The sequence below is a fragment of the Lonchura striata genome, chromosome 2, assembly GCF_050655825.1.
Source record: "Lonchura striata isolate lonStrDom1 chromosome 2, ASM5065582v1, whole genome shotgun sequence".
Taxonomy (NCBI): Eukaryota; Metazoa; Chordata; class Aves; order Passeriformes; family Estrildidae; genus Lonchura; species Lonchura striata.
The window spans coordinates 24,964,586-24,990,312 of NC_140704.1; the positions used below are offsets into that span (position 1 = coordinate 24,964,586).

General features: G+C 39.0%; 1 protein-coding gene across 21 annotated transcripts in view; it reads left to right on the forward strand.

Moving 5' to 3' along the window:
* The window catches only part of DYNC1I1 (dynein cytoplasmic 1 intermediate chain 1), a 184,051-nt gene that overhangs the window by 13,442 nt on the left and 144,882 nt on the right, over positions 1-25,727 (forward strand). For 6 of the 21 annotated variants that reach the window (XM_085567065.1, XM_085567022.1, XM_085567017.1 and 3 more), the window contains 3 exons: positions 4,209-4,326; positions 6,444-6,558; positions 9,378-9,468. In XM_085567065.1, coding sequence (XP_085423191.1) covers positions 4,219-4,326; positions 6,444-6,558; positions 9,378-9,468 — 314 coding nt within the window. In that variant the 5' untranslated portion in view covers positions 4,209-4,218. Of the gene's footprint in view, positions 1-3,540; positions 3,609-4,208; positions 4,327-6,443; positions 6,559-9,326; positions 9,469-25,727 lie in introns of those variants that run through there. The other 15 variants (XM_021538380.4, XM_021538378.4, XM_085567046.1 and 12 more) reach the window with 6 other exon arrangements.

Consider the following 25,727-nt stretch of genomic DNA (forward strand, 5'->3'; position numbering starts at 1 on the left):
GTACTGAAATTTAAGTAAAACTTTTTAGATATCTGTGACTGTTTCTTCTCTTAAGTGTTCATAGAAATGCTTTGAAAAAATATCTGCTCAAATATTGTGATACTGATAATTGATAAAGACCTTGTAGCTTATAAAGCTGTAGTAAAACTGGCTTGCACATGTAAAAGTACTTGCATGGCTTTTAGTACAGTCAAGGATAAAATGCTGTTGTTTGCATATTTATATTCTTACTGCTAGTACAAATGAGATGGTTGTGAAATGTTACTACCTGTGGGATGAGCTTAGTGGAGTAGTTTGGAATATGTTGTGTACAGCAGAGAAGTTTATGCAAACACGTTTATTATTTTATGATTAATGTAAATTGTCTTTCAAATATCTTGTTTCATACAGTGACAAGCGAAAAAGAACTGCTGGGAGCATTGTAAGGATAGGATTCTTCTCACCCTGTCTGAGACATTTACAGTGTAGATCACCCAGTGCCCTTTATCATCATTAAATCATCATTAAAGAGGAATTGGTAACTTTGGAGCATGCTTGATCTTAGCTGCTTTTAAACATGTGTTTTAGGAAAAGTTTAGGATACCCAGACTCTTTTTATTTTGCCTGTACTGATGGTAGGGATAGATTTCCACATAGACTGTGGGCATCCAGGATGCTGTGAGCTAAGCCAGTAGATAGTGAGGTCCCAGAAAGCAGTCCCTGGAAGCCAGTGCTGCACATGCACAGGCCTGGGTAGCTGCCATCCCGCTGGGTCTGGTGTGTAAATGGAATTAACTGTGCTTCCAAGCCTAAGAGGGGACTCTGAGGCATGTTTAATGCACATGGGGAAAACTGACATCTTGAAATGGAGCACTCCATTTCATTAAAAGGCATGCCATGAGGAGCCAACTCCTTTCTTCAGTATCTCGAAGGAGAATTTTCTCCAAGTATTGGGAGTTCAGGCAGGTGCTCTCTCTGCAAGGTCCTGATAACAAGAACCTCTGCTAGCATGTATGGTAAGCACTTCTGGAGTGGGAAGACTCTGTCCCCTTCTAAAACCATGACAGTAAACTCAGCCAAACAAATAAAAATTGATCTAAGATTTTGCATCTCTCTTGAACAGAGGAGTCCCAGGCTGTTGCCCTACTATGTTAATTATTTCTACACTTACTCAATGTTCTGTGTGTTTATTCCTATGTGTTCCTTCTCCCACACAGGGAATTTAATTGCTTCAGTACAAAATATGCTCCTTAGTGATTCCTCTGACCAATGCCTTCTCCCAGGCTGGAGATTAGGCTGTGCATAAGCCTTGGGCTGTCATTCTGCACCACAGAGAATGTTAAAAGTAAATCTCTTTTACCATTTGCCTTTATCTCTCTCGGTGTGGCATGCCTTTTGGCACTCAGAATGGCACTTATTAGAAATTTGCTCCCAGGAATGAACAGTGTTAACTCCATGGTTAATGCCAAGCAGAGTGATAAGTACATTTGCCTCCTTGCTTGCTACCAGCTTGCTGGCATCTAAGAAAGGTGGTTACGTACCCTTGGTGTTCAATTTGTGCTAAAATTGTAAATAGCTAGTCTGCAGGTTGGTAAGCTGTCTGGGGGGCTCAGGCACGACTATAATATATTCAGGATGAAAGTCTATAACTAAGCGGCAACATTCTTTGAAGGAAATTTAATACATCATCTTTTTTGTATATAAGATCTATTTTGTTAAAAATAGAACAAAGTTATAATAGGATTTGATCACCCTGACTGGAGCATTGTAAAAGAGGGGCCAGGCACTAAACCATTGATGCTCTAATCAGGGGAAAAGCTAGTTAGCTTCCCTGACATTAAGGGAATGAATTTTTAGAAAGCCATTCATTGATATCTGACAAACAGCTTGAAAGGGATGCCAAACCCTCAGGGTTTCTGTCAGTAGCCTTAAAATGCATTTGCATATTTTTTGCATGGAAACGGGAGCTCTCTCTCTGTTGCCAAACTGCAGAACTAAAAGGATGCAAAAACTCTTTCTAGTCCAAAGGTCTCTGAGGGGTAACTTCATAATCAGAATTCAAATGTGTGCAACAGATTAGGAAAATGACTTCAAATGGGATTTCAGCCATATCTAAGAGAGACACAGAAATCCTGAACAGATTTGTAGGCAAAACATTACCTGCTCTGCCATTAAAATGCTTGTTTTTTAATATGAGCATTTCTCATGTAAAAAATAGCTCACTGATGTCAGCTCATCCCAAAGATTAAAGTGTTTTTGCTTAGTTTACTTGTTGCCAAATGATTTTTTTTTCCTGACAATTTTGGTTTCCTCCTGTTGATAGCAATACCATTATGGATAAGAAGAGAGTGATAGAGGAATAAAGAAATGGTGGTCCTCCACATGCAGCCAGTGTATCCAGGGGTTCCACTGGTTGGCAGCTGTCCTTCCTAGCTATACTGTTTGCTGGCAGTTGTAGTTGGAACCAGAGTCCCCTGGCCATGAAAGGCTGCCTTGCCAACATGGGCAGCTCTGCTGAAGTGCAGAATTTGTGACAGTGTGAGCTGGAGTTTAGGCTGCTCTTATGCCTGTCCTTTTCATTAAATGGTTTCCTTGTCTGAGTCCAAATATTTTTTCAAGGAAAATACTTGCAAAGACAACAAAGCATTTGGGGCCGAGATTGTGCTTAATGTGCAGGTGATGTTTTGATGGTAATATCCTCTGTTTCACAGGCTATCAGTCTTTTATAATTTTTAAGAGGAAGGTGATGTCTGTAGTGAAATTCATGACGGGTGAAAGTACCATGTAATTTTTAGCAGATAATTTTACTCTCTGGTCATCCACCCATCCAGGCAGTAATATAAGCAGAATTCTCATTATGCTAATGGAGAGTTGACATTCAAATTTCCCATGCATCAAGTGAACAATAGACTTCCTTTGCCTATACATGGTACTGCCATTGATCTGATTGATTTTGAGTTGCAGCAGAGGATATGGTTGGTGATGTGTGAACAGGAAAGGCATAGTTAACTCTTTTCACAAATGGCTATATTAATCAGAACTGTCCTTGGAACAAAGTGCTAATAAGAAAATCAGTATTTGCACAGTTAGATTACAGTTCATAATGATTATGATGTTAGAAAATCAATAAATAATCTGTGACTTAAGTTATGGATTTGTGCAACACTGGTGGTGTTTTACAACTAGAAAAAATTGCTATCATATCTTCTTTAAAGATCTGGCTCTATATCTGTATAGAATGACTTTTTTATTTCCTTATCCTTAATTTTCAAGGCTCATGTTCATAAGTGTAGGCTGGTAGAGATTTAAAAGAAAAAGAGTATTTGTGGCTTCACATCACTATTCTAAAGAAAAGTGGGTTTCAGTGGTGGAAGAGGTCTTCCAGTATTTCAGAAGAAATGTTTTTGCCAAGTTTGTGTGGTTGGCATCAAAGCAGGAGTGTGTTAGGCATGGCTTCTGCCTCTTGGAAAGATGACCTAAACACAAGACTGTTGGCAGAGCAATGTTTCATTAAAGAAAAATGTTGATTTGCTGGGTTTTTGTGCCTTGTGTGCAGCTTCCTGGGGGAATGGCCCAGCTTTTCCTGGAAAGGGAGGAAGAGATTCCTGAGCAGGATAGCTCATAGCTTGGTGAGAGTGCATGCTGAAGGGGTGAATGTGAGAAGGATAGTGAGACTGAACTGATGGTCTGTGTGGGACTGTGTTGGTGGGACAGGGGATCTTGCTTGGCAGCTGTACAAAGCACCTGCATAAGCAAAAGCTCTCCTGTTTCCACTTTTTGCAAGTAAAATTATTACTTGTCTAAGAAGTATGGGGCTATTTAGGGCAGCTCTGATTCTGGTACTTGAAATCTGCTTTGTGGATCTGAGTTCTACACTCTGGCAGAGCTGCTGAAGATTGTGGAAATCAAAAGACTTTAGGCTCACTTTGAAATCATTAAAGCATTATTTTGAACAGCAATATGTTTGCTTCACAAAGGTAATTTTGTAGTAGAGGCAGTCTGAAAATATATTCCACGTCTGGTGATATTCTGGTCTAGTTTCTTGAAATCAAAATTGTAAAGAAAATATTCCACTTCCTATAATGTCAGTATAGACCAAGGACCAGTGTTTATGTAGAAATATATTTGTTGCAATTTTAGAAGCCTTCTGATATAATGAACTATCTTTTTTTTCAGTAAATAGGGTAATCATTCAATTTTCACCTTGATTTCCATATTTTTGTTTCCAGCAGAGTCAAAATGTCAGACAAAAGTGATTTAAAAGCAGAACTTGAGCGCAAAAAACAACGTTTGGCTCAGATAAGAGAAGAAAAGAAACGGAAGGAGGAAGAAAGGAAGAAAAAAGAGGTAAATTTGCAAAACCACCTTTTAGCTAACTTATGCTTGCACAAGGGGCTTGCTGAGGTTTTGACATCTCAGTATTATATGCCCTAAGGTATCTCTCATGTGGAATGAGATACTCAAACCCATGTCAGACTAACCTGAAAATCAAAAAAGCTTTGTTTAGTTGAGAATATTGGGGTGAGGGAATTGCTTTTAAAACCACAGCACTGTCAAATGACAACAGTTTAGACAACATGATGTGCATGTGTATGGAGAAAGAAAAATTGATTTTCCACAATGCCTTTTCCTGGGCTCTCCTTCAAAGAAAAGGGAGTGGAGAGTGGGAGAAGACAGAAAGAGGACATACATTTTTTTCAAGCCATTACAATCTAAATATGTATTTTTGTACTCTGAAGACTAGTTTGATTATTAGCTAAGGTAAGAGATTTACAATTATTATTCTCTAGTAAAGTAAAACATAATTGCAATTGCATTTTCATCTTCTGGCATGGGTGCATCTTTCAGTTCTGTTAAAGTTTGATTGACATATTAGTTTATTTGTCCTTGACAATATGCATTAGGTTTATCATTAAGGGATTTGTACTTCTTTTTATTCAGTCACTTAGTGGAATAGAGGTGAGAATTGACAGGGAGTGGATATTCATTTTCATGCAAAGTCAGAGAAGCATTAAGTGATTATGCTTCCTTTCCTTCAAATGTCAACACTTACTGTAGTTTAAAGCACCTGTTATCCTTTACTAATAACTGGTTTCCTTTTAAACTGACACTTTAATATTGTACATGAATTTCATGGAATTACCTTGGAAATGTGATGTGATCCAAGAAATCAGCATTCCAGTTTTGGCTGTTTTTTTAACCTTTTTTCATTGGAGCCCCATTTGTGCAGTTACAGCACACATGCCAGTGAGGCTCCTGGACTCACTGGGGAAGTCCTCCATAAGCAGATCTTTAAATGGTAATGCTTTCAGTGTTCATTACTAAAGAATTAGAGGGAGGGGGTCTGAGCTAATGGCTCAAGGGAGCTGTTAGGTCCTTTCTCTGTGTCCCCTGACTCTGACTTTATGCTTCATGGAGAACTTGTGGTGGTTGAAACTTGCCTGCAGATAATGCTACTGTGCATAATTGAATAAATGGGCTGTGCTGTGGTGCCAGATGGGCCCAGGAGTGAAGGCTGGTACTCACAAAGGTGCTTGGCCATTCACACTGCTGCAGGGGAGCTGTGTACAGCCCTACATGCTGTAAGATAGCTCATGGGAAAGGCCAAGCACAGGAATATGCCTGGGCCTTGACTATAAAATCAATGTTTCCTGGCTGTCTCCAAACTGGAGAACATGAGGATGCTTCTGAATGTCCAGGTTTTCTGTTGTGCCTGCACCAAGGTCAACACCAATCTGAGGAACCATACAAGTCCTCTTTTCCAGCACTCTGGTTTCTGCAGAAAGAGCAACCTCATTGTGGGATTCTGGCTAATGCAGGTGCTGCTACTGTTTTTAGATGCCCACAGATCAGAGTGGGAGAAGGCTAATATGTTGAAGCTCCGAGGAGGTAGAGATAGCAAGGCAGAGAGGGAAAGGTCTTGTGGACCTTTAGTGGGCCAAGGGATGCCAAAGTCCTAGTTTAGAGATGTCAGTTCTTTCCTTTGTACCTTTTGGATATTGAAGTTAATGAGTGAGTATTTCTTTTCCCAACAAGAGCTTGGGACCAAATATAGGACCTTAAGCTACATCACTGAAATGCAATGAAATTTTTTTATTGATCCTGAAATAAATAGGAAAGGGTCAGTTTTATTCAGGGTAATGATACCTGTTGTTCTGTGGTCAGCTTTTATGTTAGTTGAATAAGTTGCACCTCCTGAGTGAGAGGCAGAAAATTTCCAGCCTTGTCCTGTAAAAATTCTTGCAAATATCCTTTCAAAGACCAGTTTTACCATCCATTTAGGTAAAAATACTGTTACTGATATATACAGTATAAACTATCTAAATTATAAATTACCTAAAAGTATCAAAATTAATTTCAAATTGTACCTAAGCAGTAGTGCATACAAATATTTCTACACATACAATTGCTAGAGCTGATTATAGATGAAATAAACTTTTCTGTTTCCTTCTGGTTTAACTCAGGCTGATCTACAGCAGAAAAAGGAGCCAGCTCAGGAAGATTCTGACCTAGACCGTAAAAGAAGAGAGACAGAAGCTTTGTTGCAGAGCATTGGTATATCCCCAGAACCACCTCTAGGTATTTAAGAGAAGCACACTGTAAAGCATTCAGCTCTGCCACAACTAATGCTTTCTTTCTACTAGAGCATGCTTGGCTTTTTTGATTTTTGGCTGTATTAGTGAAGTGAACTCTTCTGTTTGAATGCCTGCCATACCATTCACGTATACAAGCTCATGGCATTTTGAGTACTTGTCATTGCCAAAAACATCTGTTTCATTTCTTCAAGATTTTTTTATGAACATATTGCAGGTTGGTTTTGCATACCAGCAGTGATTTCTTTTCTGATGGACTATCCTATCTTCTCACTCAAAAACTAATTGCTGTACTTCATTAGCCCCAAGTTTTGTCAAATTAAACATTTGTAAGAAAGGAGAAACATAGCCATGTGGGAACTCCCACTGAGTTTCTTTTAAAATTAAGCAAAACTGGAGAAACAAAATTTAAAAAACCCAAATCGCAAATAGAAAAATGCTTATCAGCAGACACTAGTTTAGACTTGTGCTCTGGTTTCATGTGCTTGACCTCTTTTTTGGTCAGTGTTTCAGTTCTAGAACCTGAAGTCTTCAGTTTAAAAATACATACAGTATTTGAGAATGGATTACCTTAAGATCTGCCTCATTTATTGAAGCGAGAAATTTCCTTCCTTTTCCCCTTCCCCTTCCCCTTCCCCTTCCCCTTCCCCTTCCCCTTCCCCTTCCCCTTCCCTTTCCCCTTCCCCTTCCCCTTCCCCTTCCCCTTCCCCTTCCCCTTCCCCTTCCCCTTCCCTTTCCCCTTCCCCTTCCCCTTCCCCTTCCCCTTCCCCTTCCTCTTCCCCTTCCCCTTTCCCTTTTCCTTCCCCTTCCCCTTTCCCTCTCCCTCAACTTTGGGATCACTCTCACTTGTTTTACATGAAACCTTGGCCTCTCTGGAGCTATCAAGGCTTTTCATTAAGTTCTTTGTGACTGAATCTAGGATTTTACCCCTGGTTATTCTTGCCAGTAATATATAGGAGAAACTTCAAATTTGACAAAATGTTGAAGTTTTGGTTTAGGAAAGCACCTTATACAGATGCCTGGGTGCATATGCAAGTAGGTTGTGACATTCTGAATTGGAATTTAAGTTAAGTACTTGCATCAATGAACATTTATTGAGAAAAGTTACTGTTTTTATAAGTTATGGTAGAGTGACCGAAGCTTTTAGGCACCACTTCTCAGAAGAATTGTCTGACAAGTAATGATTAGTTTATTGTTATGTATAATAAAATATGTTTTTAAAATTACATCATGATACAAAAGAAAGGTCCAAGATAAAATCAGATATATTTTTAATGTATAGCATTATGTTTAATGTATAGCATTAAAAATACTCATTTTTATGTAAGAATGAGTATATATGTCCTTATCATTTTATTAACCACATATATTCATGTTGCAAGTTATTAATTTTTATCTTAGTTAATTTTTTGTGTTTGAAACTATCAAAAGAACATGAAAATTCACATGTAAGATGATTCCTTTTAGTTAAAAATAGTATTTTGTTCCCTTTACATACACTCACAATTAATATACAAAGGAGGATTTAATTCCACCTTCACACGATGTCAGGTCTCTGTGAATATGGAATATGTAAACAACCAGACATACCTGTAACCTGCCAAATGGCTGTCATGAAGATGAATTCACTTTTCATGCTGCAGTCATTTCTGTGACAGTCTCTAGGGAGAATCTGCATTAAATGCTTGACCATATGGAAAATCCGAATCTCTTGACAGGTCTGTCATTATACATTGTAAAGCATAACAAAGTATTTTAAAGTTTTACTCTGTTAAATCTATAAAAGGAAATGCACATGATTTAAACCAAATGGAAACTTTGCTTTTGCATTAAACCCTCTTTTTGTGTTTTATTCAATGTGGCTGCTTTGAAGAATACTTGCTTTAAATCTTGACTGGAGCCATCTCTTAATTTTTAATATTTTTGAGAAACCATTTTAAAAGAAATCAGGATATTTTTTACCCTTTTATTTATTATTTCTTTGCTGAAGAGCTTTAACTTGGGCTGACCTTGAGCTATGAACTTCCTTTCCTGTTTCAGGAAACAAAACTGCCTTTGCATGAAATATGCTTCAAAAGCCCTGACAAGGCAAAGAGAAAATCATTTCAAGAGCTTGGGCAAATACTGTCTAAACCAAGGGAAACTTTTCCTTGAGTGTTGAAATCATGTCCCACCCAAAATGGAAATTTTGTATGACCTACATTACTTAAGAAAACAATCACCAAGTAAACTGTGTATTCTTAGCATCTTTGGGAAATGATTTTAACTTAGCAGATTTCCTTATTTAGCTTTTATTTTTGATGTCATTTCCACATTGCAGCCTTAGAGCATATCGAATGGACACTGGCTTTCGATTTAAATTCTGAATTTGAAAAGTATGCTTGTTCTGTTGCCTATGTGACTTTGCCAGAAGAGTTCACTTAGTTTTTTGACAAGACAAGCCCCTGATACTTCTTCATACCTTTAAAATCTTTTGCAAGTCAACTGCAAACCAAAACTCAAGAAAACAAGTACTATTTTATTTCCACATGTATCTTCTCCATTGATTAGCTGTAGATTCCCATTGGGCTTTCAGTCCTGTCTAGATACATGTCAATTTTAACACTTCCAGAAGACTTAAAATTCACTTGACTCTCTTCCTTTTCTTTTTCTTTCCTTCCTTATTTGCTTTCACCATTTCAAACTCTCCTACTCATTCATCCACTATCATTTTGGTCCATTGGTTTTGATTTGTCTGACACTGCTCTTCATCAGTGCAGTCGCTGCATGTGTTAACATGGGATACCTGTTATTTTCATTATTTAGTCCCAACCCCTATGTCTCCCTCTTCGAAATCAGTGAGCACACCCAGTGACGCAGGCAGCCAGGACTCAGGGGATCTGGGACCCATAGGAAGGTAAGACACAGAGTTAACAGACTTGAATAAATGTGAGATTTTTTTCACTTTGCTCTTACTTCCCCATTTTTTCCTTTTCTTTTGTAACTGAGATCATGCTGTATTGAATGTGTACTTTCATTTCTGCATCGTCCACTGGGTGCTACTGTCCAGCAAGAGTGGTCTTGGATGTGAGGCATATAAATGCATGTAGCAAATGGATCTCAAACTCTGAGCTCCAAACCTTATAGTCGAAGCAAGAGCTGAATTTACACTTCTGAAATGGCTTACATAAAGCTCTCATGATGTTTGGAAATACACTAGAGAAAAGGGAGATATGTTCAGGGGTAGAACCATGCTGAGTTCTCTGTTCACCTAACCAGTCCCTTTGGAATTCCTCCTCATGTAACACCAAGTTGCCTCAGGTTGCTGTGACTGCTCCCTGCAGTGTGTGTCACTGACAGTGGCAAAGAAGAGCTTGGACAAGAACAGGCTGAAACATCCCAGGACCTGCTGGCAATTCTGCCTTGGAAACTCTGGATATTGGAGAGTTTCATGCAGAATGGAACCAAATCAGGTCTGTTCTTGTTAGAAAGTGGAATGTGTGTGAGGGATGGAAAAAAGAATAATATTATTTTTGTTTCCACGGGGGAAATAAAAAATGAAGTGGCAATCCCAAAATAATTCTTTCTCTGGAATAGGAAAGAAAGGAGAATGTGGGGATGCTGCTGGTAAATAAGGGTATGTTCAAGTAAGAGCAGCTATACTGTATATAAGTAGCTATACTGTATGTTTTGAGAAATGTAAAAGATGGATCCTAATAGCTCTTTTTGTATCACACTAATTCAACACAGTGCTGAGCTGCCAGCTCATCCAAGTCTGTGAGCCAAGACTCTGCTAATGGCTTGAAAGCGCAGTGACTGCTTTCTGTAGTTAACAGCACCCAAGTAGGCATCATATCATACCTCTCCAAACATAGACTGTAATGTGACAGAGCTTCAGGTCACCAGATTTCAATCCATGCCAGCCTACTGCTTAGAAAAATCACACTTCCATAAGCAGAGAGTATGTTGTATCCCCTTCAGCCAGATGCAGACACCCTCCCTTGCAATGTGGGTGCTGGGCAGCTGTTATTAAATCAGCTCAGCCCTGCTCCCAGCTCTACCCTCTAGAAGAAGTGGAGGTCGTTAAATGAAAAGCCCTAGCCTGTAAGATGTAGCAGTTTAAAACACAGAAAACAGTGTAATTCAGCCTTCATAAGTAAATGCAGTAGATTTCAACAAGTCAAAGTACTTTGAGTAGAACAAAAATAGTTTTTAAGCAAAGTATAGCCTGCTGTTCAGGATGAAGCTATTTACCACAGTCCTGTGTGAAGCTCTGACAAAACTGGATGGAGACTTCTGAATTCCGGCTTTTCCTCTGAACCTTAATGGTATAATTTTTTTACCATTGAGGTAAGAAAAGGCTCTTGGAAGAATTTATTTGGCTGTTACCCATGCTAGTACTTTGGCTGTCTGTCAGCAGCGAGCAATGAAAGCACATGACCACGTGTCCTTTCAGAGGAGAATGGAGTTTGTCCCCTTCTTCTGAGCTCATGATGTTCTGCATTGTGGGCTTTCATTTTGGATCCATTTTCCGGCTTCTTGGGGCCATACTAGGGATTCAGTGGGAATCCTAAGACCTTGCTTGTAGTCTTCCAGTTTGCTTGGCATATCCTCAGGTATTGAAAGGGCTGTGCTGTGTGCCAGGAAAGCTGCTTGCAAACCTTTGCCTGGAGCAATTGGCTTGTGGTAATGGAAATAATGTTTGGTCCAGGCCCTGGGGAATGTCTGTTACCAGTGGATAGTACTGAGTGGCAATTAGTTGAATTAGTGTCGCTGGGTGCAGGTAGATGTGCTCAGTGTTTATGTGAACAGGTGCACTCAAGCCTGCATGTGTGATAGTGGTCAGACTTGGCGAGGAAAATGTTGTAGAACTGTCATCACAGTGGGTAAACAGGATGAAACCACCTCAGCTATTTTCTTGAGAGGTATCCAGACCATGCATCTAACTTATTTTGACTACTGCATATATTATTGCCTATGTAAACAAGGTTATCTTGCTTAATTTTAATTTATTTTTCCATTTCACTTTCTGTGATAGAGGGGGCAGTTCTGCTGGATGTCCTGTCATGCCATCATGCTTGTTACATCTTTCCCTTTTCTGTACTAGGCTGAGCTCAGGCTTTAGGGGCGAGCAGATTAGTTTCAAAGCTGCTAGTGCCCCAATCTCAGCAATCACAGCTTGTCTGTTGTTGCTGTTGCTAAATGCTGCAGAAACGACAAGCTCACTCACACAGCCTGGCAGAAATCCTGCAGGCAGTCTGATTACTCACTGCTGAAGTGTTCCCTGGAGGAAGATGATGGATAATTAAAAAAAAAAACCAAAAACTTTGAAGTCACAGATTTTGGCTTGTTACAGGAGAGAGACTCTGTTGAAAGCTTTGAGGAATGCAGGAGATCTTCATATGTTCCCATAAGAGGGAACAGATTCTGGTACAGAATACAGAACTAGATTGTGTTCATACTTCTTTGAGTTGTTGGTACTTCTGGTAGTTTCCAGACTTAGCCTGTTGGTCCCATTATCATCAAGTATATTTGAGATACACTTTGATCAGCAAGCATATGTGATTTCTTATATAAAAGTGAATGTAGTTCAGCCAGAAACACAAGTTTATGACATCTGCTTTTCAGGAAATAAAATTTATAAACTGTAGAGTTTGAACACTGTTAAGTAGTTGTAGTCCTGGCACGACAGATCTCAGTCTTACTTTGCAGGATGAAAACTGACTGGTATCTTGCTCCAAGTGTAATAGGAGCAAACATACTCCTCCAGCTGAAAGGTGAAAGCAGCAAAGTGTTTGGTTTTGAAGTTTGAGAAATATAAAACAAAAAAACTCAATAGTGAGACAAATTAATTGCTAAAACAATTTACCTAAAGATGCTGTGGGGTCTTCTATCACTGGTTGTTGCTGGTCCAGGATAATGTATGTTGCAAACAGGCAGATAATAGGTCAAACAATAACTCATTCATAAAAGTTGTAAAAGCCCTTTTGTTGCACAGGAAGAAAAGCTGCATGGTCACAGTAGTCACTTCTGCCATGCGACCTACAGACTAGTAGTCCTCGATAATGGACCATTGTCCATTATCTCCAGCACAACAGCCAGAGCAATGTTGGCTTTTCTCTGATACCATTCACTGTATGAAGAGATGGGGTGGACTTTGTAATAGCACTGAATTGTGCAACCATTTCTGTCTTCCACATCCCAGGTTTCTATGGGGGTTTTATTGCTGCTTAATCTTTAGTACCATTTTGCTGTTTCTCACTTGGGAAAACATTAGGTTTGAACAGCATTCCAGCTTCCCTCTGAGCCATGATAGCAACTGTAGGAGTAAACAGATGTTAGATGGATAACTGTTCTGGAAACTGCTAACTAAATGCTTTCAGTTGGACAGGAGACCCAAATTTTATATCTGTTTTTGTGGTCTTGGGGATAATTTCTGGGTAGGCAGAGGTGTGTTACACTTTGATTCTGGTGCTGCGCTTAGTTACCAGGCTACATTGAACAATTCATTGGAGCCCAGTTGTTGCTCAGAGAACAACTTACCTGTCTCCACATTGCTTTAAACATCCCACTGTTTTTTTGATGCCTGTGCTGCTTGTGCTACACAGGTAGGAAGGAAAAATTACGTAGCCTGAGCAGATACCCATTGCTGAATAGATGAGTCATTGGTTCACAGAGCTTTCATATATGATGCATTCAGACATGACTCATTTTTCATAAGACAGTATTGTAGGATTGCATGGAGATTCTCCTTGGAATAGAATATGTTTGGCTCTTTCAGGAAAAGTGTTTTGATTTGTTCAGCATTTTGTAAGCATTTTGATGATTCCTTGTGTCCTCTTGCTGATGGTCAGCTTATATATGCACAGACATGCACAACTTCAATGTAGATTTGAATGCATGTGAAGAAAACAGCTGAGGTAAAGGCATTTGCTGAGAGGTCCAATGCTATAGCATAGTGTGAAACACAAATTTGCCTCTATTAATATAAAACTCTTTTGTAATAACTGTATACATCTCCCTGGTGGATACTCTGAACTTTTGCTACCCTAGTGTGCTAGAGAGGATGCTAATATAATTGAAGCTCCATGAAACATGCCCATGGAGAGCTATGTTCTGCTACTCAGCATACCTTAGGCATTTGTAAATCTCGTCTTTGCAGCACTCACGGCCCTGAATTTTGGGTTTGCGTTGTCTGAGGGAGTGCACAAGGACAAACCTTGTACAGTGCCTCAGAGCCAGGCAGTGCAGTATAAGATTTTGTGGGCTGAGCAGTTTCCTGGAAAGACCTTGTATCCTGCTCAGGTAGGGTCCAACTGCACTTTGCATGTCAACTCAACATAAGATTGCAGAAATATATCTGTCCTGGGAGGAGGTGCTGCTGTGGCTGGGTGGCTTTCAGGGCTCATGCCAGCCTGCATTGGTGTGGATGCCCATGCTACCTACAGGGGGTCCTGTGTTCACCTCCCATGTGGTATGCTGGGAGGAGCTCCAAGGTGTGATTTATCTCTGTGGCCCATTTGCCTTGTATCCTTCACTGCTTCTATGTGTTCCTGGGAACATGTAGGATGTTCCCAGCTAGCTTCACTATCCTACAATAGTAGGTTTGCACAGTAGCATCTCATTTATTGTGAACTGTGTGTGTGTGTGTCCAGTGGAGTCCCGTGTGTGCAGCATTTCCTGCTGTGCATTGGGGAACATGAGAAACCATTAGCCTGGGTGTAAGGTTTCCTACCTTCCATCTGCTCAGTGAACTGCACCAGGCTCAGCTGTCTTGGATATGTAAAGGTTAATGGTTGCCCTTCTTTCTGCAAGAGTTTTATCTGTGCTCTTTTGCTTTCTAACTTGTGTATTTTGCTGTGCATAAGTTTAGGTACCTGATTATTTTATGGGCTCACATAAAGACAAAGATATTAATCTTCTGATGGCTTCTTTTAGAGGATGGTTATTTCAAAATGGTGTTTTATCTGCTGTAAAATAGTGTAAGCCGGATTATTTTGTGCTATTTCTCTCACAGCCCATTGGACTGTGCTATGGATTTGTTTGGCTACAGCTACTCATTGTGTAATTATTGCTCTTATTTGGATTAGGGTACAGTGTAATACTTGATTTAAATAGTTACTACTTGATTTATGTTATTGTTCCTTTGATATCACAGGTTTTGAGATAAGTTTTATGCACTGAAATTGATTAATTTCCTTCAGTGTATGAAGCCTACTTGCAGTAAAGCAGGGTTAGCCCTTCTTCAGATGAAGCTCTAAATATTTAATGAAAGTTCCTGTGAGAATGAGCTTGAGCATTGCATTAGGTAGCAAAGAAAACAAAAAATAAAGGGAAACTGGATTTCTCAAAGAGATTTTGTAGTGGTAAAATGCTGGAGACGTTAGATCACTCTAGAATCCTGATTGTCTCATAATGGCTATTTTTTTAATTCTGCATAAAATATGTTAAATGAGCAATCCTAGAAATAGAACAGCTGTCTTCAATGCTGGAGCACTTTACTCTGAGGAGCAATATCGCCTTTGGCTTTGGCTTGTGGCATGATTTTTTTGTCCACTACATCAGTTCATCTTGCAGTCACTGTGACCTCTGAATGTCCCCAGTTGTATTCCAGAGAATATTGTAGCAGCTGTCACATTAGGTTTGATGTCCTTACTGATAGAGTTGAGAGCATGTCTTCTTCTCTCTCATTCTGTTTTGAAGTTTGCTGACAGTATTACTCTGCATTTGTGTATGTTTTCATCAGATGTGATCTTCTGTTCCTTGCACCTACCATGGCCACTTTGAGCCATTTTGTGATAAAAAGAAATACACTAGGATATATTTTCTTTCAATGTGTTGATGTTCACTCTTAGATTGCACTGGCCTGGTGCAGGAATAAACAGATATGATTCCAGTCCTTTTTCTCTGGAGCATATTGTTTATTCATTTTTGTATAAATATTAGGCATTCGGATTTATTTTGCAGCATCTAAACACACACACACCAGTCTTGTGTTAATCCCACATTACTTCATGTCTGACTGTCAAACACAAACATTTCAGGCTTTTTGGATACACAATCAAAAGGAAAGAGATAGCTCTGGAGCATCTGGGCACCATATGAGTCAAGCATGTCATTATTTTATAGTTTTGTATTTAATCTTGCTCACTGATCATAAAAAAAAAAAAAAAAGGTATCTCTACTCCAGTGCATTCTTACTACAGAATATTTAAAATCGGAAAGATACTTTTTATTCTATGCTCTCTCATGAGTACAAGTCATCAAAGTGTTTGGATTCTGCCCTTTTTTCCTCAGACTTGGCAACTCAGTTTTAATTTTCAAATAGCTTCTTACTTAGAACAGTAATATAACACATTAACAAGCTGAAGAAAGGGTATCAGAATGCCATACTCCCTTTTAAGTGTGTAGTCTTCTGTTTAATTAGACAGATAAAGAAGGCAAAAGAAGGTAGATTCTGGTTTCTATTTCATTTGCACAGGAAGGTTGGATTATTGTAGTGGATGACCTTTAATACTCCATACAGCATATTTTCTATCTTCTCTTTAGCTGCAGTAAACATCTCTCACAGACATTAGCAAAACCATGTTTCTAAAAGATCTGCTAAAACCACTGCCAGCAGAACCATATTGCCTCGGGCTTAGCTGCTTTATCATTAAATAAATGCATTTGACAGGTTCTGTGCAATGATGCTGTTTCATCACTGCCACTCAGCTTTGCATTACCAACATTTCATTGTGTTACCACATTCAGAAATGACAGGGATCCTTCTTCACTTCTTCCAGGAGGACAAGTGGGCCTGTGATGTATTGCCTCAGGAGCAGCAGCTGTAACAGTTATTGTAGTGGATTATTTCCTTTATGGTGCTTTTTTGTACGATCAATTTATACATACAAAATGCTTCCTAAATGGCTGCTTTAGTGGCATACTTATTTCATAAATGGGCTGAGCCAAAAGGGAGTACGGAACAATGTGAAGACGCTAAGGGAGCTACAGGAAAGGCTGAGGGAAAATACTTCATGGCAAACTTTGCTTGCATGGTGTTTTATTCAGACAAAGAAGAATTGTAACCCTAGGGATTTTGGGCAGTTTTTCACACTGCAAAGTCAAGGGAAGTTTTCTGGAGATAAACGGGATGCTCCCACTTTGTTATGGTGGCTTTGGGTTCGGCATGGGGTGTGCACTGTTACATGGCAGGACAGAAAGTAATAACACCCAGCTGCTACATTTTTTTCCATTTAATTTACCACAACTCCATTGTCAGAATCGTTTGGCACATGTTTAATTTTACAGTTTCCAGCAGACTTAGAGGCCAAATCTTGCCTTAAGCCTTCCTGACCTAAATGGTGATGGCTTCTGTGAAGCAGTGACAGTGTCAGCCTCCTCCACTTGCCTGGGGGAACCCTGGCTGTCTCTGCTGTCTTTGGCCTGGGAACTCTGCTGCTTTTTAAAGTGATGCTGCAATCTCTCACACTTCCCAACATCAGCTTGTTTACAGGGTAGCAGTGGGTGGCTGTGCTGGGCTGTTTGCACATCATGGATCACCCTGCATAGGTTAGGATGCAAGGCTGAAGGATGGCAGATTTTTTTTACATTGTTTTCGCTCCTTTTCTCCCTGCAAAAGAACCATAATCCTCCTTTACATCCAATGAATATTTAGCCCTAGATATCTTATGCCTTTCCCTGCCAGTTTGGGGTTTTTTTTTTTGGGTTTTTTTGGTTTTTTTTTTTTAGCCCATAAACAGAAGCAGACACCTTAGGGACTGATGTTTGGCAGTTGCTTTCAAGTGTCTGTATATCTGACCTAGAAAGTAGGGAGTGTTTTTTGGTGTATGCCTGTTACAAAGTCTGAATGGTCCATATTAATTAGAATCATCTGCAATCCTTTTAGCATGTGAGCTTCTGGCATCGTTAAGGACTTTCATGCTTTCCTTCCTAAAGGATTGATAGAATTCAGTCCTCCAGATCTTTGATTATTTTTCTCATTAGCAAGCATCTCCATGCTATAAATCAAAGGAGAAGGGAAGATTGCCATTCCCAGGGTGCTTGGTAAAATGCCTTGGAAACCTGAGCCCCAGCTGAATCCAGAAGAAAATAATAATATATAAAGCCCCACTTAACCATTTAGGTTATCAGCCCAGCTATAGTTAGTTCTCTTTAGTTATTTACAGGCATATCATCATATATTTAGTCAGACAGTCAGGTGATTTTAGGGAATAAAACACTAATCTTCTTAAAACAAAACAACTTGCTGTGGTCAGCTAAGCTTAAACCATTCTCTTGCACTGAATTTCATCTTAATTTAATTAAATTGTGTAAGATCACTTCCCATGTTCAATTGTTTAACATAGTTAAACTGGTACAGTTTGTGCATATTGATGTTTTCTCCTTCTCTAGGCTATTAAAAAGACCTTAGGAAATTTCCATTCACAATTTTATGTTTTATCTGGAAAAATAAAAAGATTCAATGAGTAACTATTTCATTAATGCAATTTTTAATTTTCCTTCAAATATGTAGAGTGGGAATTGCTGCCACTGGTGAGATATTGCTTTTTCTTTTTTATTTTTTTTTTCCCACAAGGAGTTTTTAAACAGTCTAAGTATGCCATATAAAAATTCCATAAGAAAAAACTATGAAAAGAAATGGTTTTCCCTTTAAAACTGATTTTGATTAATAAATTTTATATGTACTTATTTACCTTAATAGTTCAAATTCAGAAAATAATTTCTGAGCTGGTCTATTAAAAGTCAATATGAGTTTTAATTTGAAAAATTCTTGATAACTCTCATACAGTGAGTTCTTGTTTCAACCCTAATTGTAACAAAAATCTCATCCCTTTTGGAATGATTTTGCTTTTTCTACCACAACATATATTGTATAAAGGAAGGGAAACACTAGCACTTCTTCTGGCTAATAGTTACTGGATTTTAGTATCAAAATGAAAAATTTGCTGAAATCTTTCACCTTCTTCTTCATCTGAATAATACCAGACCTAAAAGTTGTAGGTTCCAACCTTCTTGTTAACCTCTTCAAGTCCTCTGAAAGGTTTTGGATTGCCTTTCCTATATTGGACTATTAAATATGATTTTGTCTTTTATGCAATTGTACCGGAAGTCCCTTGAAATTTATAAGAAAGCTTTCCTTATATGTATATCCATGGCGTCTGGATCAAAGACTCCTAATGTGAGTACTGAAGTTCCTTTCAAGCATTTGCATAAGCTGATAGCATATAAAACTCCTGCCAAGTTCTTTCTTTACATTTGTGATCATTTGAGTTCTGTTTTGCTGTAAAGACTTACTCTTGGTATAAAAAACAAGACAAAAATAGTGTTTGAAAAAGAATTTTCAGGGTTTGCTAAGGGCATAAATCAACTTGTGTCTTGCCCCCTTGCCCCCTTGTTTTTTATTACTGCACTTTCACAATGGCCATTTTGGTATCTGGCACTCAGAGTAAATCTGTGTCAATTCTAACTATTTGACCTTCTGTCCTCACAGATCCAGCCTGCTGCCCACAGTGACCCTCCTGGTAAACCAGCATAACTTTGCAGACTAAGATTTCTTTAGCTATAAAATATAAAGTGTGAGTATGATATTGCCAGATCTGTCATGCAGACCTGAACCAAAGGACAGACTTCAAATATAGCAGATAAATTCAGCAGATTGGATGAATTAAATTTCTGATTTAATTAGTGGAATCCTGTGAAAAGGTAATCAGCAAGATGTTGGTCCTGTGATATGTCCGTATCATTGCAGGCTTGCCAGAATTGTTCATCCTGATTTAAAAGTCAAATGTTTTTTGAAAACTATTAGATCCATTCTGCAGCATAGTCTTGATTCAAAAAGAATTTTGAAATACACGTATGTTTTAAATATTATTTGTCCGTGATTTTTTCATAAATATACCTTAAAAAAAAAAAAAAAAGAAAAAAGAGTGTTTTAAACTCATGCCATCCTGAAAAGGGCTCTTATGGTTGCCAGGCAGTGCTGTGCTCTCAGGGAGGTCAGAATTGCTCTTTTTTTAGTAGTGAAAACTGGAAGTCAGAGGTGTCAGCCTACTTGGAAGTGTAAATGCAAACCCAAGCAAAACCTTCTGGCTATGCTCCAGCAGCAATGCCAAACTCCTTGTTCTCTGAAGTGTTAAGGCATTTTATTTTATGATTAGCAGTAGCAGCCCAGCTCTGAACACAGTGCACAGTGAAGTCAGAGGAGACTTTGCTCTACAAGCGCAAGTGAGCGTTGCCTTCAGAGGCACAAATCCTCCCTAACTGCTGATAGCCATCTTGCTTATAGTGTGCTTCAGAAAACAAGTAACACAAGGAAGGTATTTTCTTTTTGCCAATCCTTTCAAAGTGGAACGGGTCTGCAAAACAGAGCACAGATGGCAGCAGAATAGTGGCTTAGATGCAAACCATCCATTGAGGCTAGTGGTACTTTTCCATCTCTGACTAGTAGCTTTGAATCTCCTGGTTTTTTATATAGTTTGTTTTGGAGACACTTCAAATGTACAAAAAAATATCACAAAGTTAAAATCACAGTGGAGAGAATTAATATTATAAAAATGTAGAGTGGAAGGAATAAAAACAAATAGCTTATATGTACACATATATTTAAACATCTGCAGTAATTTCTCATTAACAGTTTCTTAGTTCAGATTTTCTATTTAATCAGCAGCAAGTTAGTAGCTTTGGAGAAACTGAACAACAAAACAGGCAGAACTCTTTAAAGTAGCTAAATAATTATGCAGCCTTAAATTCATTCTGGCAATATTCAGACACTGAAAAAAAAAAAAAAAAGTGGTCTAGATACATGACAGATTACACATTGAAACTACAAATACTACTGGATTGCAATTTGCTGACAATATTTGGTATCATATTGAAAAAAATGCATTCATACACGTCTTAACATTTTATTCTGTGGTGATTTTAAAAGATGTCTCAGCTCACAGTTGTTGTATCCAATATTTTTTAAGGTTGTATGAGCTGGGTGTGATGTGTTTTTCAACGTGCCATCAGTATGAAGCTGCAGAGTTCCTATTGTAAGCAATTCTGAATCTTTTGGAAATTGTAATCCAGGGTTAAAATTGTAATTTCAAACATGAAGCTCTTCCTTACATCAAAGTCAGAAGCAAGAATTGTGTTCTCTGCATTTTTGGGCTTGTTGTTTAGCTCGTTTTTCCTAATTCACTTCTTTAGCTAGTTGCATTTGAACTTAGAAGAAAAGAAAGCATGAAGCAGACTGGAGCCTGCAGGCTGTCAATTTCCAGCTGATTGCTTCCTTATCTATTTCCCAGCAGATCAAAGTGAGAGTCAACAGTAAAGATACAAAGCAGCTCTAAAACCTATTCACAATTGGAGTCTAAGCTGGGTGTTTGGAACTGCTGCATGGAGCAATCTCCTGCCTTCCTGTTTGTATGGAAAGAGTTCATGGTAATGTTTCACTGGTGGAGCCCTTCATTTAGGTGCCTGAAGATTGTATAAATACCTCCTGCAACATCAAGACCCTCTCCTACCATAGATGGGGAGAATGAGGCTAGTCACATTCACATCATTTTAGAAATATTGCTCTGGTAAGCAAAGGTGTCTTGTGGCTTCCTACATGATAGGTGAGTCCATATGCTCTGGGGAAGTCCCACCTTCATTTCTGGCCTCTTTGCTTCAGTTTAGTGACAGTCTATGCTCTGCTTAGTGGAAGGGCCTTTGATCGCTGAAAAACCCTGGCACAGCTGTGGAGTCATGGCACAGTCTGCCACTGAATTGTAGGGTTAGGAGGGCATCACTGTTTTGCATACGAAGGGTCATTTTAGGACACAGCTGTTGCTGCAAGGGGAGATGCTTGGTTTGGGGCCTGTCAGATCTAATGGTGTTTCATTAGGGACACGTGGGTATCTCAGTTCAGGAGATACCTCAGGTCTCAGTACAATGTCAGTGCAGTTTTCTCCTGGTCTGGAGAGCACAACAGCTCTTGGTGACAGGAGATGCCAGAATATGGTGTTTGCTTTCCTCCAGTTCTGCTTGAAGGTGTGATTTGAAATGCTGCAAAGAGGATTCTGCCCTGCAAGAAGCCCCTGGGAAAGCAGACTGTTGTTATTCCTGTGAGGAGCCTTTTCTTCAGAAGCATGGATTTTCAGGCCTGGCTGCTCTTGACCTGGGAAGTGGGAGTTGGGGGAGAAAAGGAATCATGCACAACACATGTTCTGCAGCATCAGCAACAGATGAGGGAGGATTTGATTTTGGCTGCAGGGAAGAAGAGCCACAACTAAGCTGTCAGTATGTTGCATATGAAAAGCATTGGATTAGGGCACTTACCCAGTGCCAAGTTTTGTTATGATATGATCATGATTGCAGATACTAAATATCATTTTATGATGGCAGATTACTAAGGATATGTATTGGAACTGCTGCCTTACGTGTTTCATACACTACTGCTAACGCCAGACCCAAAGTTGCTTAAATCAGCTGAAGAGTTCTCATGGATTCCAGACAGTTTTGGATGTCAGAACCTATGCTTTATTAATGCATTCTGATGTTGGGAATTTTCCAAAAGGTTTCAAGTGTTTTATTTTATTTTTAGTTTATTTTAGTCTTTTCCACATTTTTAATCTACTTAATTGACATTATGCAATCAGAATAAAATCTTCTGAAGGTAAGGTTACACAGAGCATGGAAACATATGGCAGAGCCTGTTTTACCAAGGTAATAATAATAATGCTACAGAAAAGAGAATGCTTCTGTTCAGATTCCTCCCACCTTAAATTTTGTAACAGTTCTCTGTCATTTTAGAACTGTGCTCTGAATACCTTCCTAATGCTTTGGACTTGAATTCAGAAGAGATAAGTGTTGTTTCACAATCCGATCCTTTAGTAAATATATGACATCTGGACCTCTTCCTCTTGTTGATTTCTTTTTTCAGGTTATTAAAAGATGAAGTGTCAGAATTATCTGGTACTTCTTCAGCAGTATGAGCTGAAACAGCACCAGCATTAGTAATGTCCTAAATTTGAGAAAAAAAGAGATCATTGAGATGCCTATCTAAAGGAGAAGAGTGAAAGCAGATCAGTTGAAAGAGAGGTAATAACACTTGTACCTTGTATTCTTAGTGCAATATCTAACAGCCCTCATTCTCTTTCTGCCACTCTAGAACAATCTGTTATTTAGTAATACATCTTTTTATACTTCAGTAAGCCAGGGTCAGCTGTTGTGCACTGAGCATGTCAAAGGGGGATGGACCATGACACAGGGCTATTGTTTGCTACTATGTGGGAGACTGATACAGCACCCAGCTCTGAAACAATGTTGGGTAGTTCTGATGAAAATAGTGTCAGCGCTGCCTGGGTGGGGGGAGTGGACCGATCTGGCTCAGCCCTGACTGTGCTATTCAGTGAGTTTCCAGGGGTCCTTGCCATGCCTGTGTCACTCTCTTGACCCGTGGGATAAATCTGCAGGACAGGAGACTGCTAAGGGAGCACTACTTTTACCTGCTGGGTCTAATGGTTTTCTCTTTTCCCCATAAAAATGTTCAACTAAAATGTTTTGCATCTCTTCTACACAGACCTGTGTCAAAATTCTTTGAGTCCATTTAGGGGAACCTTGAGCAATTTGTGCTCTCTGAAAGGTCCAGAGTGGGAGCACCTCAGCCTGACTGCTGACTCCTAGGCCATGCACTTGTCCTCAGGGTCTGTGACATTACCTTCTCTGTCTCTGTCTCTGGGTGAATTGAAATCAAGCCATTGCAGTTTTCTTTTATGAAGAAGTAAGAAAGAAAAAAGAAGAGGAAGAGCACCTAATCCTTTTCCTCATGAAGTAGTGTCTGGAGGGGGAACTCATGAACTAGTTGGAAAACGATCGGCAACCGCTTTTCCGCTGAGATCCAGTGGCATTTCAAAATCCCCACTGATGAGAGTCCACAGGAGAACGACCGTAACTACAATGCTCATCTGAATGATCAAGGAATGTTGTACACAATGTCTGTTCATCACAAACAGATTAGCTTTAATTTTCTAGTCAGGCTGACAGCACGGGCTATTAAACATCATTTTTGGGTTGCTAAACCTTAAAGAATATATTTCTTTCTTTTTTTATATTATTGCCATGGAAACCAGCTAAATTGCAGGTCCAGATTACATCTTTACTGTTCACTCACTTTCATTTTGATCTGATGACATTCTGCAGATGCCAGACAGAGATAAAGAACAAATCAACTGTTCCTTTAAACACAGCCCTGTGCTCTCCAGCCTTTGCTACCTAAGTGTAGCCACTGGTGTTCTGTCTCCTAGGGCAAGAGACTTGAAAGCTGAAGATTTGTTACCTGCAGCCTCATTCCCTGTGATAGCATTGCTCAGCCAAGCTGGAGAGGACAACTCAGCAGATTGCTTCCTCATCTCTTTCTCACATTTGTGCAAGTGGTAACACAGTCATGCACAGTGGAGCACAAATCTGGGAAATGTTTTGCAGATGCATTAAAACTGTTGAAAACAGATATAATTAGGAGTCAAGGAAAATTGCTATTAAAAGTAAGTATCAGTGTCCAGAGTGGTGAAGACTGTGTGTGAGAATCTAGATAATAAATACTTAAGGGAGGAACATCTTTATACATGTCTGCCTGCAATGGCCCAAACCATAGTGTTGCTCTTCTCATAGTTTTGGGATTTGAGTACTGTCTTGAGTGTGGGAGATCTCTAAATATTTTTTTGGCATTTTTTTTCGGTACCTCTCTTGTGACCTGGCCTGGATTCTTGGAGGTGGAACATAGGGACTGTACTGCTAGAGACCTGCTGCAAGCTCTTGCTTTAATCAAATGATAATGATATTCTTCCTGATGAAATAGCCTACAAATCCTGTAGGTTTTAAAGTGAATGTTGGGGGGAGGAAACTGAAATGAGTTATGTGTATTTTCTTTTAAGAGTTTGGAAAACCTGGACATGAATGTATGAGTAGGCCCTAGGCAGCAGTAAAATTAGAAACAGGCACTTATATAGTATGTCCTAATATATGCAACTGACCTTGGTGACATTACAAGAGCAATCTTCACACAGATAGAATTTTTAATGGAGTATCTATAATGCATTAGTCACTGATGCCTTTGCCTTGCATCAGGCATTCAGGTCTTATGTCCATTTTCCACTGTACTTACACTGCAGTCAAGTTACAAGGGAAAAATCTGTTCTTTCTTGCTGTATTATTTTATCTCTGACCTTTGGTAATACAGTTTGGTTTTGGAGAAGTCTTTCTCTATCGGTATAAAATATTTTATACTGATAAATATTACTATGGATCATAAGCTGAGGGAAATGAGTGCCCTTATGTTGCATGAGAAAGCAGCTTTGCATTACAGTTTTTCGTTCTATTTGTGTGCACAGGGTATTGAGATTGATTTTTTTCATTCTGAAATGACAAGAGTACAGCACATGCCCTTGTCTGTCTCTCCAGACAATGAGTTAACATTAGTAATAGAATGGATGAGTTTACTAAGGACAGGAGGTAGAATAACTATTTGGCTTCAGTAGATCTATTTCTGAACTAATTCATTAACTTGTTAGTTTATATGAGTGATTCATTGGCAGAGGTTGCTATTGTTTCAGAAAGACCTGTGTATATTGACCATAGCTGATTATATGGCTGGTTTTGGGTGAACTGGTAATATTATGATCTCTATATCCTCAGAATTTGTATTCAGGAGAAATTAAGGGAGTTTGAATTTTGACAACTATCATTATCCAGCATGTTTTCATAAAGACTTTCTTGCTTAGGGAAGGAGGACTTTTCTTTACTCTAGTCTCTGCTAGTGAGAGCAATGCATAATCTAGTATTCATACTACAGGAAAAGGTGCTCAGGAGCCAATTGTGTGTTCCTAATTCTGTCATGGATTCTGACAGTTTTCTTGCATATAAGATGTGACTTCCTGAATGTGGAAAAATAAGGTAAAATTAACAGAGAGACAGGGAAGGAGCAGCATTTTTTAAAATGTTGGCCTTGATATGTCAATTTTTGCATTTCTAAATTGAAGGATTCTGAATATTTCACAAGACTCTTTAAAGGCTCTGAGTGTTTGCAAGATGTTTTGGAGCTGGTCAAATGGGAAACTGCACTGCAGTGCAAGGAGCAACATCTTCATTTCAGACCACACCTCTGGAACATTTGTAGATTTGGTGATAGCCTCATCTGACAGCAGTCCA